Source organism: Sinohyriopsis cumingii, chromosome 5, assembly GCF_028554795.1.
Source record: "Sinohyriopsis cumingii isolate HCF-2022 chromosome 5, ASM2855479v2, whole genome shotgun sequence".
Classification (NCBI taxonomy): domain Eukaryota; kingdom Metazoa; phylum Mollusca; class Bivalvia; order Unionida; family Unionidae; genus Sinohyriopsis; species Sinohyriopsis cumingii.
In genome coordinates this window covers 109,211,403-109,230,111 of record NC_142965.1, presented here as the reverse complement: position 1 = coordinate 109,230,111, position 18,709 = coordinate 109,211,403, and the positions used below count along the sequence as shown (strand labels likewise).

The 18,709-nt window shown below is 34.9% G+C and overlaps 1 protein-coding gene across 7 annotated transcripts in view; it reads right to left on the bottom strand.

Moving 5' to 3' along the window:
* The window catches only part of LOC149799969 (RNA-binding protein FXR1-like), a 135,736-nt gene extending 119,693 nt beyond the window's left edge, over window positions 1-16,043 (bottom strand). For all 7 annotated transcript variants that reach the window (XM_089959484.1, XM_089959485.1, XM_089959481.1 and 4 more), the window contains exon 1: window positions 15,987-16,043. In XM_089959484.1, the coding sequence (XP_089815610.1) occupies window positions 15,987-16,037 (51 nt within the window). In that variant the 5' untranslated portion in view covers window positions 16,038-16,043. The remainder of the gene's footprint in view (window positions 1-15,986) is intronic.
* Between the last annotated feature and the right edge of the window lie 2,666 nt (window positions 16,044-18,709).

The window sequence follows — 18,709 nt, the reverse complement described above, 5'->3', positions numbered from 1 at the left end:
AATTGAAGCAATACAAATTAACTGAATCAATTCAAGTCTCAACCCTCCTCCCAATCAGAACATTAGTTTAACAGCTGACAGCTAATTAATTAATGTAAGCCAATGATAAGCAATGTGAATACTGTACTTCAATCAGGTTGCGACTCTTTGCTGTATGTCTTTTACCCCTAATTATGACATGATTCAGTTTGCAAGACACTATTTGCTGAATATAAGATAATTTGTGTGTGTGTGTGTGATTTGGATTTTTAACAGTTTTAACAATTTTTTTTTTCTTGTCACTATGATGTCCCACCCAATCATATTATCCTGACACCAGGCAGACCAGTCCTAACACTAACCTCTTAATAGTGAGCGCCTAGCAAAGCAGCTGTAAATACCATTTTTATGTCTTTGATATGACTCAGCTGGGGTTCGAACCCACAACCTCATGCATCTAAGACAGAGGCCTAACCACTTACGACACAGAAGCGTTAAGCGTTAATAATTTATGTAAAACAACCATGATTGGAAAATAATGTAAGAAGATGCACTGCCTGGACAGGTACACAAGATTACACCTGATGTACTACTGGAGATTTCTCACAATCAAAAATGTAATAAACATAACTGACAACTATAATAACATGGTTTATCTATTTTAAAGTAGATTTCCATTTAAAACTCATTTAAAAACATTACTAAGTCTATAAACATTAAAAAAGAATGCAAATTAATTAATATGGGGGAAATATTTCCTTGTTCATGACAATGGACAAGCAAACAGATGAAGATATTTGCATGGAAATAAGAGAAATTAAAGAAAGAATACTGGATGTTGTGAAGACGGTTTGTGGTGACTTCATACAAAGTATTTCGGTACGATGGAAATAAAACAAAATTATAATTGTTACATAAGTTACTTTCATACAATGCTGACAAAAGTTACAATACTAATGAAGTATATAAAAAATGACTTCTACTGGCTTTAAAATGAAATAAATGGACAATATGTGGATTTCCACTTCAAGTTCTACACTTTTGGTAGATTAGGAAGTCCCTTTCTGCCTGCCCACTAGCCCAATGTGTCATCTCCTTTCCTTGGGTTCTTGCTTGGTGCTAGTTTTAGAAGGTTAAATGGTCCCAGATACAATGGCCTTTCATTAATCCAACAATATTTTCAGATTCTGGCTTCCTGTTCAGAAAAAGGCAATTGGCAATGCTTTTAGGATCATGAGATGATTGCAGTTTTGTTACAATAACACCTGCAGAAAAGCCACTCTGATGGGACAATGTACCAGGAATGCAAAGAAGTCGCTTTGCAAGTTTGAAGGGGGGGGGGGGGGGGGAGGGGGCAGTCTTTTTGCATTAATGTTCCAATAAAAAAAAAAAATGGTTTTTCTGTTTTAAATGTTTTTTCTGAGTCATATAGCTGCCTTAGTTTCAACTGACAGTGGAACTAAAACAGAAATTATGTCCCTCAAAATAGTCCTGTAACAAGAAAGCCCTGGGTTGTGTACATAAGCTTTCTGCACTAGATGCAGTTGTATTATCACAAACTAGTGTTGCAGCAGGTGCATTGTTATCCTGATGGCATTAGTGCTTAATGCTGCATGGTTTCAAATGACATGATTGTTTCATGCAACTGGAATTCAACTCCCGTCATTTTTCTGATATTGAAATAACTGCAAAAACAAGATTTCTTCATATAGATATGTTTAACAGCATTCCAAAACAGTTTAATTTTTTTCTCAATATCTCTATTAGAAAAAAAGGTTATGCAACTTTTAAGTTCAAAAATATTTACAAATTCCTAATATTTGTGTGTTATATAAATGTATTCAGATTATGTGGCAGTCATGGAACCAAAGTAAAATGTTCTTTCCATAAAAAAAAATGTTTTAACTTTCTTTTTAGTTGAGATATTATTATGAACTTTGATATCCTGATTGCATTTTTCCTGCTGAATGCATTACTCTCATTAAATATGTTGTCAGACTTTAATATTTTCATTTATAAATGAAAAGCCTATAAACATTTCACAATTTTTATGACATTAAACTTAATACAAATATTTCACAGTAGCAATTGTTTATATGTAAAACTTTGAAAACAACAAAAATGCAATGTTTATTCATAACTGTTATTGAAACAACGTTGCAAGACCTAATTGCATCAATAAGATTCAAGTTGGTTTCGTCTTCTAAATCCTGTGATGTTAATTTAGCTCCTTGCAGAATGGACCAGGGAATGCAGCCATCTTTCACTTAGAACTAATGATTCAATATCATACACCTGCAAAATAATTTATCCCTATCAGACTTTGTATTGTTTGTTTTGAATTTTGAAAACATTATTGATCTTATCAAATGTTATCAATGCATAGGGGAATTTAAGAACCCACATTAAGTGTGTGTATAGGCTACTTTGCTACACACGTGAAAGTGAGGAAAAAAATGGCATAGCGAAACTTTGCATATGTGTGACAGTCACATTAGTGATGCAATTTTTGTATCATTATCGGACAATGTCCCATTACAAAATTTAAACAAATGCAATAACATAATGAATATAAGGTTGAACATATTTTAAAACCGATGACAGTTCAGATATTTACAGCATCGACAACTTGAGCCTATTTATAGTGGACGTAAAATCTATGCTTTGCGTGTTCATTTTGTGACTGTATACTGTCTAAACCGAACAAGCGTTAATATGATAAAAAAAATTATCTTAGCATGTTCTTCTGGCACACCAATTTGTACGAAATTAATAACAAGTTTAGTTTTGGAACATCAGCTGTGGAAAAGCATAGTAAACAAATTTTATGTTTAATCTTAGTACTTTTTGATGTTACACTGGAAGTTGTAACAGGTAAAATGTTAAACAGTTAAAGAGATTTCTTACTCTAATCGTAAGTGGTGTGACTTTTATTGTATGAACACCCAGAGGAATACATGCTGAGAGGATTTGGTTTGATAACTTGCTGTGTGAGGAGAGAATGTTTCCAAAGTTGAAGACCTTTCCCATGAAAAGCATTGTGCAAGAAATGTTGTCAAGGAGAATTAAGTCAGTCATCCACTTTACACACAAAACTGAATTAAATTCAGTAATCAAAACTGTCACTCAAAGCTTAAGAAAAGTTAAAAGTTAGTATTCTTCTAGTTACAATTTTTTTTCAGTTTCCCTTTCATCGATTCAATTATACTCTGATTGAAATAAAACATCAACCCATTAAATACTAACATATAAATCAAACCAACTGTACATATTACGTATATGCTTTAATCAGTAATTAGATGCTTCTGTTGGTCAGATTAGTTTTCTAAATAGTGATACATAAATCTAAATAGTCCATGTGTCTGTATGTTGTTTAAGTACATTAAAGAGTTATTTGCATATGTAGGAGATAACTTAATTAAAACTACACAGATCATATTTTGATACATTCAAATTATACAAATCAATTGTTCAGCATGGTTTATTATGATAAAGAGACAGACAGACAGACAGAGAGGGGGGCTGACTGTACATAAGTCAATTTACCAGCAAAAGAAGAGGGCGCTGGATTTTGTTTCTTATACAAATAAAAATCAGTGAGCATTGACAATTGTATAGTTTGTATTCCCATCCATGTTTAATATTTAGGTTCAGAAAATGATGTTACTTGGCTATTCAAAATGCACACAGTGCAGGGTCCAACAGATCTCTAAGGCGAGCTGCACAGTTGTTGTACAAGTTGCGTGCTGGCCAAATATTCTGAATTTTGTTTGACCATGATACACTTATTATAACGATTAGACTCCACATTTTCTGTTCAGACCTTTAGTAATGTAGTGACAGTGCAAAATTCTAAACTATTCAGAACTGGCAATATTTTGGGGCCATGTGTTTTCAAGTCAAGGGAGGTAATTTTAAGTGTTACTATCAGTAACTCCTTTGTAACCATGAAATCATCTCTACTTTAGGAATAGTAAGCGATAACAAAATTGTGCTAACTGATAGTCAATTGATACCAAAATACAGACAATAACCAACCCATAAGCTCTTTTGGCCTATGATAAGTAGAACTAAAGATGTCTGCATGTCATGTCACAACTATACATAGACTAATAGCAACTGAAACCTTTTAGGGTAATTCAGCAAATTTAATCTTACTGCAAGTAAGTTTTATCTCCCAGCATGTAACATTACAATTTTGAAGCTTTCACACGTAGCTGAATTTTGAATAAGAATATTTTGTACACACTGCATGCAGAAAGACTTTCCCTGCAACATGTACAATTTTGACTAGGTGAATCACAATTAAATGTAATACAGTGGACCATCTCTGCAGCTATAAATCTTACAAATGCAGCTAGGTTGATTATTTTATGTTCAGGATGCAATCTGTCTGGCTGACCCTAGTTTGTGTCAGTTGAACATAAACATTCATTTCTACAGGTAGCTTCTTACAACAAAAAACAAACTGATTTTCAATAGTTGTGACTGGAGTAAATATACATGTAGATTAGGGAGTATGATCCAGTATGGTTACCTAACAGGTGCTCTGTTTCTCAGATCTTTATATCTCCATGGAGACTGAACCAAAAACTACATGCAGATATATCATTAGGAATGTAAATATATCATTATATAACATTGGCCAATGGAATATCACGAACTAAACAACTATCCAATTTATAAATTTTGTCAACAGGATGTCAAGCAATCCTATTTTCTTTGGATCAAACACTCAATGATCGAATGAAAAATAGCAAAAGGAACAAAATTGACCAAACAAAATTTTTTGAGCATAAAACCAGAAATGGATTTTTAGTAGCTTAAACCCTTTATGTTTGATAGCAAATGTATCTTCCCCAATGTGTAAACAGTACTTGCTATTAACACATTAACCCCTAGCGATGACTTAACGGGGCAGGAGGTAGTAGTCTACTGCTGAGCTCTGTAGCATCATGGTCATGCATGATACACTAAAGTGGGTGGTATTATAGAAAGGTAGACAGATGTAGCTCTACAATGATACCAAATAATCTGGAACATCTAGTTGCACTACAAAATACAGATAAAAAACTTTTTTTTAACCAAAAATTCGCCTGTGGTTGGAATCCAATTTTTAGACTTTTTGGTCTCAGATCTAAGGCAAACCGGTATGAACTGCTAACAGACAGATGAGCCTTTCCAAAAGGTAGGATAAGATGGGCATTTGGAATAAAGAGTGATCTCCATACAAAAATAATGGCTCCGTTTAGCAACAAAAAAAAAACATCCCAACTTTTATCCATCTGCTTATGCGCGAGTCAAACAGCCAATCAAAAACGATGTTTCTAACACAACTAGGTAGTATGTTATTGAAAGATCACAGGGGATTTGGTGTCTTCAGATCTATTCAGAAATAGCTTTCAAAATGTGTTTTCTACTCAATTTTCAGGCGAAAATGACAAAAAAATCCAGGGGTTAATGTGTTAAATCCTTCATTATTCATGTGGACACACTGTATACACACCAAACCAATATATTTGTCCAAAAATAGCAACAATGGCATCTCATGTAAAAGACTTTAAAAATTTCATGATTAAATGCAACATATTTTTATACAGCAAAAGTAAACAAGAGGTACAAGTGAGTCTGATGTCACTCACCTAGCATGCAGTACAGCTCACGAGACTTTTTTCTTTCATTATGTTATTGTAACAATATAGTTGATAGGAAGTTTAATATCAATTGATTCTTGAAATAGTTTCTCATTGTAAATGTATGTGCTATCCATGGGTGATCAACATTCATTGACCATTTATTCAAATGTCAACCAGTAAAACTTGTTGTTAATTACTTGATCATAGTTTGAGCTACATGTATTTAAGTGCAACACACCAAGTCATTAGTGGGATAGAAACGCACCTTTCCGAAGCCAAAATTAACATATAATTCCGATGCTAACATTTTATAAGTGTTTACAATGGTCACTGCATTGATTTTTGCTGAACATCTGCTGGAGCCAAGTGTTTATTAGGGAGAGACCATTTAATTTTCTAAAAAAAAAGAGGGGGAGGAGGAGTAAATCCTTGAAAACTATTGTCTTATACTGATTTTGTGGTATAAAAAAGGACACTGTGCTATTTCTTGCTTTACCTGAAACAAAATTATATTGTGATGAATTAAATATTAAAAAAATATCTGAGTTGGAAATAATAATTTATCCTCATAAATTAAACTGCCAGTCCCTTACAGTACATATGCATTAATAATTTAACTAACTAATGGTTGTGAAAATGTATGTTCAATCTCGTAAATAGGCCATTACCATTTAAGGACTAAATATGTACTTCGCATTTCAGTGTAAATTCAGTTTTATTTTTTGTTGTCTGTGCTTTTAAAACTGAAGCTGCTGCTATCTGGAATTTAATTATCCATACCTCTGAGGATTACTTTTCATCTTTAAAGAGTAGAAAAAATTTACACTCTTCAAGAGAAGCTTAGCAAGTTAGGTCTCTTGTCAAGTCATCATGTTAAGTTTTCTAAATTTACAAAATAAACAAGACTTTTAAATTTAATTTCTACAGTCCTTATATGTGATCAAAATAAAGATTACTGGTATTTTATTGTTAATCTCCAGTGTTTCCCTTTACACAGATTGTGCGTCAGGGATGCACGCTGGAGAAAATTGACACACACATTTTGTTACCGTGCGGTTTTTTGACGCAAAGGATTTTCATAATATGATCATGATTTATTAAATACCCAATGCACTGGACGATGGATGACATCGTATATACTTTGCGTATAGGCATTGACTGGTTCCCCGCTTTGTTTCTCCCCCTGCCTTGCGCTCCTCTATTTGTATAGCAAAGTGCAACGCAGGGAACATATAAAACAATGAACCAGACTAGCATAAGCAATGTTATGACGGGGTAGCTTCCCCTAATCTTGTGAGCTTCTCATGATTTCCATCGAGCTCAGCAAGCTGTTCTAGATATTTAACATCAAGGCTCGTTGCACCAGAAAGTGATCTCCAGATTAAAACGTCATGCACTAAAAAGCGTTAGCGAAGAAAGTGAAAGAAGCAGGACACAAACGAGTAACTGTGGATCTAACTTTAATGAAAAATGTAGAAAATTATTCCTTTGACTGGAATATTCATTATGACTACCGGTATCGGTATGACTTCTGATCGCGTGACTGCAAAGACTGCAAAAGTGAATAATCCTTTCGTGACAGGATTTTAAAATTTTTAAAAATAGGCCCTCGTTCGCCATAAGATATCTGGAGAACACGTTATAATCTAAGACATTATTTCACAACAAAGAAATCAGTAAACTTGCAGAGACAAATGCGTTATTTGGATTACAAAGTCAGTGGGTCATTGCAGATTTTGTTGGTTTTTAACTTTTACTGCAATAAAAGAAAGATCTTAGAAAGAAGATGAATCAGTATCCTCCTTGATATTTGGATAAATGTGTTCAAGAACGAAGTACAATGAAAACTATGATAGTACACATTTGATGAAAGGTAGTAAATTAACTCCCATTTGGTTAAAAAGATTTATTTGGCTTTTTGTATTGGCTTATATGTAATGTGTTGGGCTATAACATTGTTGAGGAGACTGTTAAAAGTACGTATTTAAAAGAAAAATGAACTAATAAAATTATTCTTTGAATGGACAATGCATTTGTTGGTTAACTGTGCATGTTGGTGTATTTGTATGTTTAGAGAAAGAGAGAGAGAGTATGTTGTGCAAGTTGCAATATCCAATTTCAAGCTGAAAAAGTATGAGTCGTATGAAAATTTGTCAGTACATTTTTGACCCCCACATTTTCTATTTTACTCCCAGTTTTGACACCTAGGGGTTTTTTGTACCCTCAATTTAACACCCCTGGGGGATACACTGATCTCTCATGATGATTCAATCTTTCCCATATGTGGTCTTCAATAATTGGCCGTTCAAATGTCAGTCAACAATGCTGATCATGCTTCACAGTGGAGATGCTGGTTGAGGCATGGTGGTCAATTGTAAGTATTTTACTGCTCCATCGTGGAGTGAAAGTAGAGGGGATTAAGACCCCCAATGCAATGTGTGGGGTTCTGAAAATAGATGCAACCTGTATGTTATATAGCTTAACAGTTGACGATTTTACTAAGCAGGCTTTTGGTAGCAAAGTCAACCAGTGGTTGATTTGAAGCCATTTCCTAATTATGCAGGCAGTTTAACCAATAAAATATTAGCTTACATAGAGTGAACATTGCTGAACAGAGAAAAAAAAACTGACTTCGATAGCAGCAAAAATAGTGAAAATATATAGATCTGAAAATGATGCAAATTGACGAAATCAGAAATGGCGAGCAGACTTTTGCTTGACAGACTCTGATGGAGAATTTTCAGGATTTTAATCAGACGAGATTGACAGTGACATCAAAATAACTACTGGAGATAACAGCGGTAGTGATGAGAATGAGAATGTTGAAGAAGATGGAGAAGAAGAAAATGAAAGAAGAGCTGATCGATGGATCGTAAATGATAAAACACACATTGACAAGAGGCTATACACAGGACCAACAATGGATTTAGACCCTGATGCAAATGAATTTAATTTTTGGGAGCTTTATTCTTTTTAAGAATCGTTAAATAAATGTTTGGGAAAAAAATGTTGTTAACACGAGTGTTCATAATTCAAGGTTTGTTAAGTGGTTTATTAGTTTCTAATTTTCAGTGAGAATTTTAAGGAAGAAAGGTAAGTACAGAGGAAGGAAAATATGCCCATTTGGGTACAATATTCACAGGATGTCAAGTTTACAAGAGAGACAACAAGTGGAATTTCTGTGTACATAAAATAAGACTTATTTCATGTGTTGATGGTGTTAATAATTCTGTGTGAATTCATAATGGATTTTATGTTTTATTCATGGCAAGAGAAGCAAATTGGCAAGTACATGTACATCATTTGTTTTCACCTGCATGCATTAGTTTTATTTCTGCATGTAGCATGAAATTTATACCATTATATATGTAATTTTATTGAGAAATGCTGTGCCAAATTTCAGCTATTAAACGAATACAAATAAAATAACAAATTTATTGCAAGTAGCCCCCTCTATAAAAATCTGCAAGCCAAGTGCTATCAACAAGTCTCAGGGATACAGGCACTGGTAAGGCTTACAATTCTTAGGTGATCTCTGCAAGTATGCTGTAGGGGACTGGCTAGCTGTATGCCTCAGGGGTTAACCCATTACCTCATACAACCGTCTTTGGACGCCTCTACAAAAGTCGCATCGAAGCGACTTTTGACGCTTCTACAAAAGTCCCATAGAAGCGCCTTTTGACGTCTGCTGTAAACATCAGCCATTTTAAGCCGGTTTTCGTAGCGCCACCTTCAGGGAAAACCCCTTATTAGGTACTACATTCATTTCTGTGAATGACAATTACGTCAGATCACGTGGTCACTGTTTATGTACTGGTCGATATCTGCTATTTAAAGTAACTGGGTCGTAATCTCCACTCTCCAAAATGGCGGTCGCGGATTTCATTCAGTACTTACGAAGTTTTCATGATTAGAATCACAACTATGAAAGACTCAATAACCTAGGTAAAGGCTCTGATATTGATATAGGCTGCAATTAGTTTTTATAAATTATCAAATTTAGATGACTTAGTGATGTAGACACAGATGAAAAACTTGTAAATTTCGAGTATGAGAAATGGCAGCTCTACGGTTGGTCACACGGCCTCACTGACATGAAGGTGAACGAATTCTCTCCAGATTTTAAAGCACATAGCAAATTCTTCCGTGATAAATAATTACACAGCTATAACAATCGGACTTTACTCTTAAATTGTTCCACATGTAACAGATGTGTACCAAAAATGTAAAATGGTTAAAATTGCTGTTAAACGTAACATACACTACATTGCTTAATAGTTCACAGGCAAGCTATGCGTATGCGGTCGACTAGGTAACCTGTGTTCTATGTATAGCGAGCTGCACTTTGTCACTATGCTCTATGAGGTAAAGGGTTAATGTGTTAAATGTTGACCAGGATGCTTGCTGAGAATGTTCATAACATGACATACATGAACAGGTAAGTTATGTGATAGGTGATAAAATAAGAGAATTCTTTAGACAGTCGCAAAAAGACTTAACATAAATTGTTTATCTTCAATAACAAATAAAATGAAAGAATTCAGCGTGGAAACATCAGTATTTTCTTGGCTCTCTCGAAATGATCACTAATGACAGACATCAAAACCAGCCACACAAGATTTATAGACCAGAAGTGTCCTATTGATATGCCTTATTATTGACATTTGGCCCTTTTGCAATAGAAATACATTTTTTATTTCTGACCAACGTGTGTGCAAATCACGTCACATAGATGTAACAAAAATGGCAGACATAAAACTTGATTACTCTTTAGTGATTCTTTTGTATTATTATTTTAAGAGGACAGCACTCACATGCACCTAATTACACTAAAATAAATACAGCATTTTCAATTAACGATTGTGTATAATCTGATTAATTCTAATTAACATATGCATCTTGCATAAGATGTAATGAACAGAACTGGCAGTCATATTAACGATTCTTGACTACTGTTTAAGAAAGTTGCACACTATAACATTGCTTTGTTTTGTATCAGATTTTGTAATAATTTATATTCATTGAGTACTGTCAAGAGACTTTATAGCAACAGCAGCATCAGATAACAACATGGGCCAAAAATTTCCTCTGACATCAAGTGCTTAGTTGTGGTCACCCTAAACAAGTTGGTATGCCAGGAGCATGCATGAAGACCAAGAAGTGCATGAAGCATCAACATTATTTCTGCAAATGGAAATAATGCAACAGAGTATAAATACAGGACTATACCAATATTTGAAAGTACATGCAAGAACTAATACATTACAGACCCAACATACTAAATAATTAACATTGTCCATAAATATTTCTGTTTTCTGATCACATCAGAATTACCATTGGCAGCCAAGAAGCTGAATACAAAATATTATCAAAAGATATAGTGTAGCGACTTCCAGCACCAAACCTGTCAGTTGCTGGCTGCCAAATACTTTATGAATTCTAAATGAGACATAAAATTTTAATACCAATATAATGGAATATGAAACAATGGTGCACCTTTTGCTGTTCCATGCGAATTGTAAATGTTACCAACGTTCTAAAAAAATACTAGCAAAATGTTTCACATGAGAATACTAGTAAATACCTAATGTAATAATTGTTACCTATGGAGTATGAGTACATGATAAATGATGCATTAGATATACATCTTAAACATACAGATGCTGCTGCTTTTATTCATTATGTAGTTGTAATAGATTTCTGTTAGTTATTATCCATAAAATAAAATAAATCGTCAGTTAAATGTTTACTTTATATGCCCTGTTATGTGTGTTACTGCATTTATAAACCATTATTTTGAAAGGAAACCTGACAGTTACCTTCCAACTGTTATCTGAAGATAAGAAACTAGATCACTAATCCACAACAAATTTGATGTGGAAATGAAACATTTATAACTTGGAACTATTAAACTGGTGCAAAAGAATGTAACGATAATGCCAAAAGCGTAATGGTTGGCATATATGCATAGTATTAGCTGAAAAGCATCTTTCTTTTGGTATACAGTAGTCCCCCTCTTGAATGGCCCCCCTGACCAGCGGCCACCCGCTCCTTACGGCCAGAATCCATTGGCACTTACAAGTTTGTGTTCAAAAGTACCCCTCGTGAAAGGCCACCCGGCTAACGCAACCAGTGGCCAGCATATTAGTGCAAAATTATAAAATTTACCCCTCACAAGCGGCCGCATTTTATTTGAATATGTATCCAGAACCAGTACTGTATTCATAACGCGTGTTAAGTAATCTGATTTCTGTTTCCCGATGTCAGGTTTTCGTTACTGAAAGAAGTGTTGAGTAAAGTACATTTACCACTAACGTTAATATTATATCATTTACGCCTCACGAGAAGCCAAATTTATTCCATAAAAACCGAGAAAGGCTCAAATTTTAATCCATACAAAAGGGTACATACATGTAATCCAATTAGCCTTACTGCTGTGTTATCATAAGATGTCCGGTTTAGTCACTCTGATAATTGTTAAGATTACAATTATTGAACAGTAGTTACAGCTGAGAAGTGGCAGCATCGATGTACAATACCCAAGTCAGCAGGAAAATGGTTTAATTGCCTTTATGGCTTCCCTTAGTAAGATGTTGAGCTTGTTCACTTTGGTAATCAGTGGCTATTACTACTGACAATAAATGTCAAAATTACGAATCATAGCAGCCGCGAGGTCAAATCTACGTGATGTTAATGGTACATATCGAAGCCGTTTTGGCTTCTCTCACTTAGTTTCAAGAAATGTATAAAAAACAATAGGGTACCAGACTGCGACTAATGAATCACATGACAAGATCACTTCCTTTAAAAACACGGCAATTTGTGTAGATGCATACAAAATTGTTTTATCAGTATTGTAGTTGGCAACATGAATAACTTACTGCAAAAAGATCAACATGTCATCGAGGAAAACAAAAATTCTCAGTTTAGAGGAGAACGTGAAAGTAATTCAACTGACGGGGAGGGCGGTCATCAAGGATCCTTGCAGAAAACTAACGTCGGGAAGACTCAGATAAACAATATCGTGAAAGATAATGAAACAATTCTGCAGAAGTGGAAAGGTGAAATGGACGGAGAAAGGAAGATTGTTTGAGCCAGGAGACATTTGCATCCTGATTTGAAAGACAAGAAAAAGCAAAAATTTTTTCAGTTGAATTGGGATATGACGACTTTACCACAAGTAACGGATGGTTGCACAGGTTTCAAGTGCGACACAATATCAAGTGTTATGTCATTAGCAGCGAATCAGCTGATGTTAATAATGAAGTTGTCAAAGACTGGAACAAAAGACTAAACGATATATGCAGGGGATATGACAGCAAGGATATTTTTAATGTGACGAGACTGGTTTGTTTTTTAGACTGTTACCAACAAAGTGACAGATGATGTGAACTGTAACATAATTATAAAGACAGTTTTAAAACTGTATCAATGGTTATTCATAGCATTCTTTTACAAATGATGACAAAGTTTGTTTCACATTTATTTCACATCATGCATGTGATTTTTTTATTAAAATATTAAATATTTAAAATTAAATGTACTTGTAACTTTTTTCATATGTATTTACTATTCGCATTTGTCATCCCCCTCTAGAAAGGCCACCCGCATTATAAGGCCACTTCCCTGCTGCATTAGGGGTGGCCTTATAAGAGGGGGACTACTGTATATTCATCGTCACTAAGCATGTTGAGCTATTCTTACCCTGGTAGTTTAATATTCATGTTTAGTGACAACTTTAACATCCAACATTTTACGAAATACCTTCTTTTAAGAATGCAACTGATCATATACCTTACCAAAGCATTTTGTAATTTTGTTAAAATTTGCCTTTTTTAAATTTAAACCACTGTCTTGCAGGATGTACCTTCTGACATACTACTGGAAACTCATACCACAAGTATAATAGTTGTCATACATACAGGCACATTCAACAGAGAATGCATTTATCCTTAAGCAGAGGACTTGCTAGGATTCTAAAATTAGTCCAGGACTCCAGATTTGATAAAAATAGGAGTCCCACCATCAAAAGTTGCAGTCCCCTCCAGGGGTCAAGCTATACTTGAATTTTTGGGAAAAGTTACTTCTCCTTTTGGACGAAAAAGGGATAGGTGAGAGCTGAACAGGAAGAAGTGGACACGAAGCAAGAAACGCAAGATATGTACATATATAATGTGTCCTCCCCAAATAACTAGAAAGAACTACTGGTTGCCATTGAGTTTAATTGCTACATTCTTTATAACACAGACATAGCTCTTGTTCGTCCATCAGAGTGAGACTGAATTTTGTCAATCCAAGTAAGGACTAAGTCCAAGCACTAAGCTAGGCATCACACACTTTCTTACACTTAGCTACTGTCCCATCCGAATTATCAATTCTAGCAGCTTTAGCACTCTTCTGACTCTCGTTAAACTCTTTGTAATTTTGCCATTTAACCTCAAAATACTTACCCAAATTTACGAATGGCATTTTGTCTAAGTCTCAACATGTCTTGAGTCTGAGGTCACATGCACTGCTTATTCCGCTACATTCGGAAATGAACACAATAACGAAAGCTAAAGTTGTTTATTTGATGTACTTTTATAAATTACCACATGTACATCTCTGGGTCTTTCTGCCTCTGAATTCAATCACAGTAAATATCAGTACATTTTCCAACCCGGCTGCCAGTCAAAGCCTTTGAACTTGCCACCAAGCTATTACATCATGTTCTTTTAATGTAGTCTTATAATGGCAACAGGTACATCAAGGGGTCTTTCAGTCACTGAATTCTGTCATTGTAAATATCAGCACAGCTAACTGATCAACACATTTTCCCAAAATGCAGGTGGCTGAAGCAGGACTGGCAAGTCTTTGAATTCTGCCACACACCTATTACATGCATATGGAGGACTCCTGCCTCAGTGATTTTCTGCATACCGGATCAAAAACTGGCATCCAAATACACGTAATAAGGCATTTCCGAGACCTCTGCTAAGTATAAGGTTTATATAGGATAAGTAGTTCCTGCCAAGTACTTTTCATGATCTTTAGACAGATATTATGAACAAATGACTGATAATATTAATACCAGATGATATAAAGTTTAACTATCAAAATGATGGAACTACATGCAGTGAATGAAGTGAGAAAAAGAAGTGAAATATAAAACAAGCAAATAAATCATTTCATAGTATGTATTTCAGAAACATAGGAATTGTCTTCTCTTTTTAACAGTACCAGCCACAACTGCATTTTATATATGGAGAGTTTGATAGCCACTGAGTTACTGGTACAAGTGTAATATGACTGTCAGTTATGGCAGCCCTCACCACATGGCATTGTGATGTTTGCTATAGGAAATTAAAACAATTCTACTTTATCTTTTAAAATACATTTTCTGCAAAACAAATTGCACCTGCACATTTTGAATGAGTTTAAGTTAATTTTTTTTATAATTTCTGAACAGCCCTTAATTACTGGTATACTGCATAAAGTGATTACCCCTAGACCATAGTCCTACAATGTAAGACATATCACATATTTTTGTTTTGGTGCTATGTCTTACTGTTTAAATAACGGTGTTGTATACATGTTCTGGTGTAGAGTGACACTGGAATGAGACCACACATGAAGCTTTCCACAATTTACTTAAAGTTATGTTGATTTAGGCAGACATTACTATGATGTCTTTTTTTAAATATAAATTTAAATTCCACACACAAGCAAATGGAAGCGTTTTCAAAGTTCATTTGACCTACATTTCAGTTGGTTAAAATGCGATGGAAGCTGGGAATACCAAAATTGGATAAAATGACTATAAATACTTTCAACAAAATGAAGCTATTTAAACACTTTCATCAGTATTAGTATAATTTTACTCGTTTCATTAAAAAAGCATTTTTTGTAGTACTACCCAGGGCAGCTACGCGTGGTATCGGCAATTCCAATCCACTAAAGGGAAGCGCTGATCTCACTCCCCTGAAATCTAAAACGGTGAATGAAAGGCCAAAGAAAATTCGGACTAACTATTGTTCCAATTCTCCCCAAAACTGGAGTTTAAACAAATGGAAAAGTTATTGACTCCATGGGAAGGAAAAAAAAAAACATTGCACATGTTCATAAACTCTTTTCCCAAAAACTTTAGAGCCGACAATTAATATAAATGTCGACAACGCGCGTTCGATACATGTATCGAAAGTAGGAATCCATGTTCATTGCTCGATACCATGCTGAAATGCCATAAAACGCACGACCGCAAGATCAAACGTCAACAAAGTAATAACCTGCTGATTTCTCCAAGTGTTGTATTATTATTTTGGAACAAAATATATTGTCCTGCCAAAAAGTACACTGCTTTGTCTTTAAATTGTAGCCAAACAAGATTAATACCTTGTAATAAGCACCGTTACTCCCTCGAACTTCGACCGCTAGATCGTCCATTTTAGTGAATGCTTCGGCAGTGCATTTTGGGAAATATCATTCCCGTGAGAAAAAGAAGAAAGCTTTTTCTTTTATTCCCAAATTAATTCTGATTTATTTTCACTTTAAATTTAAAAAGGTTATACATTTTTATAATTAATTATCAAACGGCATTAATTGGCACACATAAACTGGATGTACAATTCATGCTCCTTACAATGTAAGATTAAACAAAAATACAAGTACCAGTCATTAATTTGAACACTACTTAGCATTCGGTGTAACATCTGTCTTTTCCGTTATGTCTGGATTGAGTTGAGCGACCTAACCTATCGCGTGGTTCCATGAGATCTTCGCTATGTTATGGGCTGGTAAAGGTCTCATTCGCTCAAACCTATGGATCCGTCGATCAAATGATGGTGATAGCCCTCGTTCGATTAACTGGTGTAATTTACGAAACCAGGAACTTGCAAACATTTCGATGCATTCGCAACTTTTCGTCAATATATCGGTCAATCCAATCAGAAACAGTAAATTTCTGCGTATTCTTTTTGCGAGGAAATTTCCGGCGAACAATATATATATATATATATATATATATATATATATATATATATATATATATAATTTAAATTACTGCATTGACATACATTTATAGTACGAGTCACATAGGTCATGTATGCGCATTTACTCATTTTAAAATTTTAAATTAAATATAAATTGTTCTTTTCAAATTTAACACTAATTTTCTTTAACCAAAGTCTATTAAATCCTGATTATTTAATGCTCAACACCTTAACTGTCATCAAGAAACTTCCAGACGAAAATTATCTATCGCTGGCCGTGGTCTAAACTTGGTTAAAATAAGAGCGCGTTGAGTGGAATCGTCACAATCGAGGGTAGTACGAATTCGTTTATCAATACGCGTAACTTGCATTATGACATCGCAGTGCGCGAGATTCAGTTCGGATTGTACTGGATCAGACCTTTAGTAGTTTCATTTCGTACAAAAATGTATACGTACTTTAACATTTAATTTGCCGTAAGCATCTCTCGGGGAGTCTAAATAAAGAACTTCCAAAGGAATATGAATGTAAAGAATCTAAATGTACAATCAAATTCTAAAAATTGACACTCATTACTGAAATAGTTGGTGTTGAATGCCTACATGACCCGTGTGACTTGCATTATCAGGCATGTTTCACTCTGCAACATCGCAGTTAAATAAGCGATTTTGAAAAACACCGAAACTTGCGAAATTTGAAGCAAATTTTTGTCTTGCAGAAATAGCCGATGTATTTCAAATGGCGTGCGCGGTCACGTGTGTCTGTGTGTGTGATTTGGATCTTTTTTAACCTAGCTTTAACATTTTTTATTCGTATCTCTACGATGTCTGCGTGTGGCAGTTCATAGTGATGTCTAGAACTGGGGCATCATACAGCAGACATGTAAGCATCATGTCCCACCCGGTCGCATTATCCTGATACCAGGCCAGATCTAACACTAAACTCCTACTGCTGAGCGCCAAGCGAGGCAGATGCTAGTAGCATTTTTTTTTTTTAAATAAATATTTGGTGCGGCACGGCCGGGGTTCAAAGCCGCGACCTCTCGCATCTGCGGCAGACACTCTAACCTCAGATCACACTTACTGTTTTAATTTATAACAATTCATTCTTGTATATTTGTGGTGATATAACTTTCCCCACAAATTAAATCACCTGTATGCATTAAATCATGATAACTTCATTGAGAGCTGACCAACCTATTTTTGTGTGTATTTAGTAAAGTAAACTGACCTTCTCGGTGGAAGTAATCAAAAAGAGCCTGGCTGACATTGAATTACTGACACTTTGCACATTGCTGTGTTCATCGTAGAGGAGAGAACTGAAACATTCTTTATAATTTGGTAAAATGTTGATGTTTACGATTTTAGCATTAACAATGCTTGTAGCACTTGCAAAACACACCAGTCAACCTTTATTTCCTCCCTCCCGAATATCTTCCTGATTTTGGTCAACCTCAAGGGAGCGATTTGTAATCTAATGCCTATCAGACCATAATTGTGTGGTAAATTTTATTCAAACATGGAATTTCATGGCAAACTATGAGTTTGGCAGGTGTTTCAAAGTTGCATGTATCTATGGTCTTCGTGTCCAGCAAGGTGCATGTATATATGGTCTTCGTGTCCAGCAAGTTGCCTGTATCTATAGCCTTCGTGTCCAGCAAGTTTCATGTATCTATAGTCTTCGTGTCCAGCAAGGTGCATATATCTATAGTCTTTCTGTCCAGCAAGGTGCAAATTTCGGACAAAATGCTTTTAAGACCCAATTGCATAATTTATCATATCTTCCTTAATTATGATCTTTCTTCAAAGGAAAACAAATAATGGTAATTATCAATAAATAAGGTTTCGGTTTTGTATTTGTTCTCCTGGTGAAACCCATATAAGCATGCGCACACGAATCTTTGATAAGTCTAGTCACTTCATCTGGCTTAAACTGAATATTGTTGGATAGTATTTGATATATTTACAATCTAAACATATATGAACTGGAGACGGGTTTTCCGCTTAGAGAACGACTATAAGTAGAAACTGTATTTATTTACTATGGTTGATATGAGCCACCCAGTAAACAACAATTGTCAAGTCCCTGAACTTTAAGTCCAACATGTGCTCGTGCACGTCATAAAAC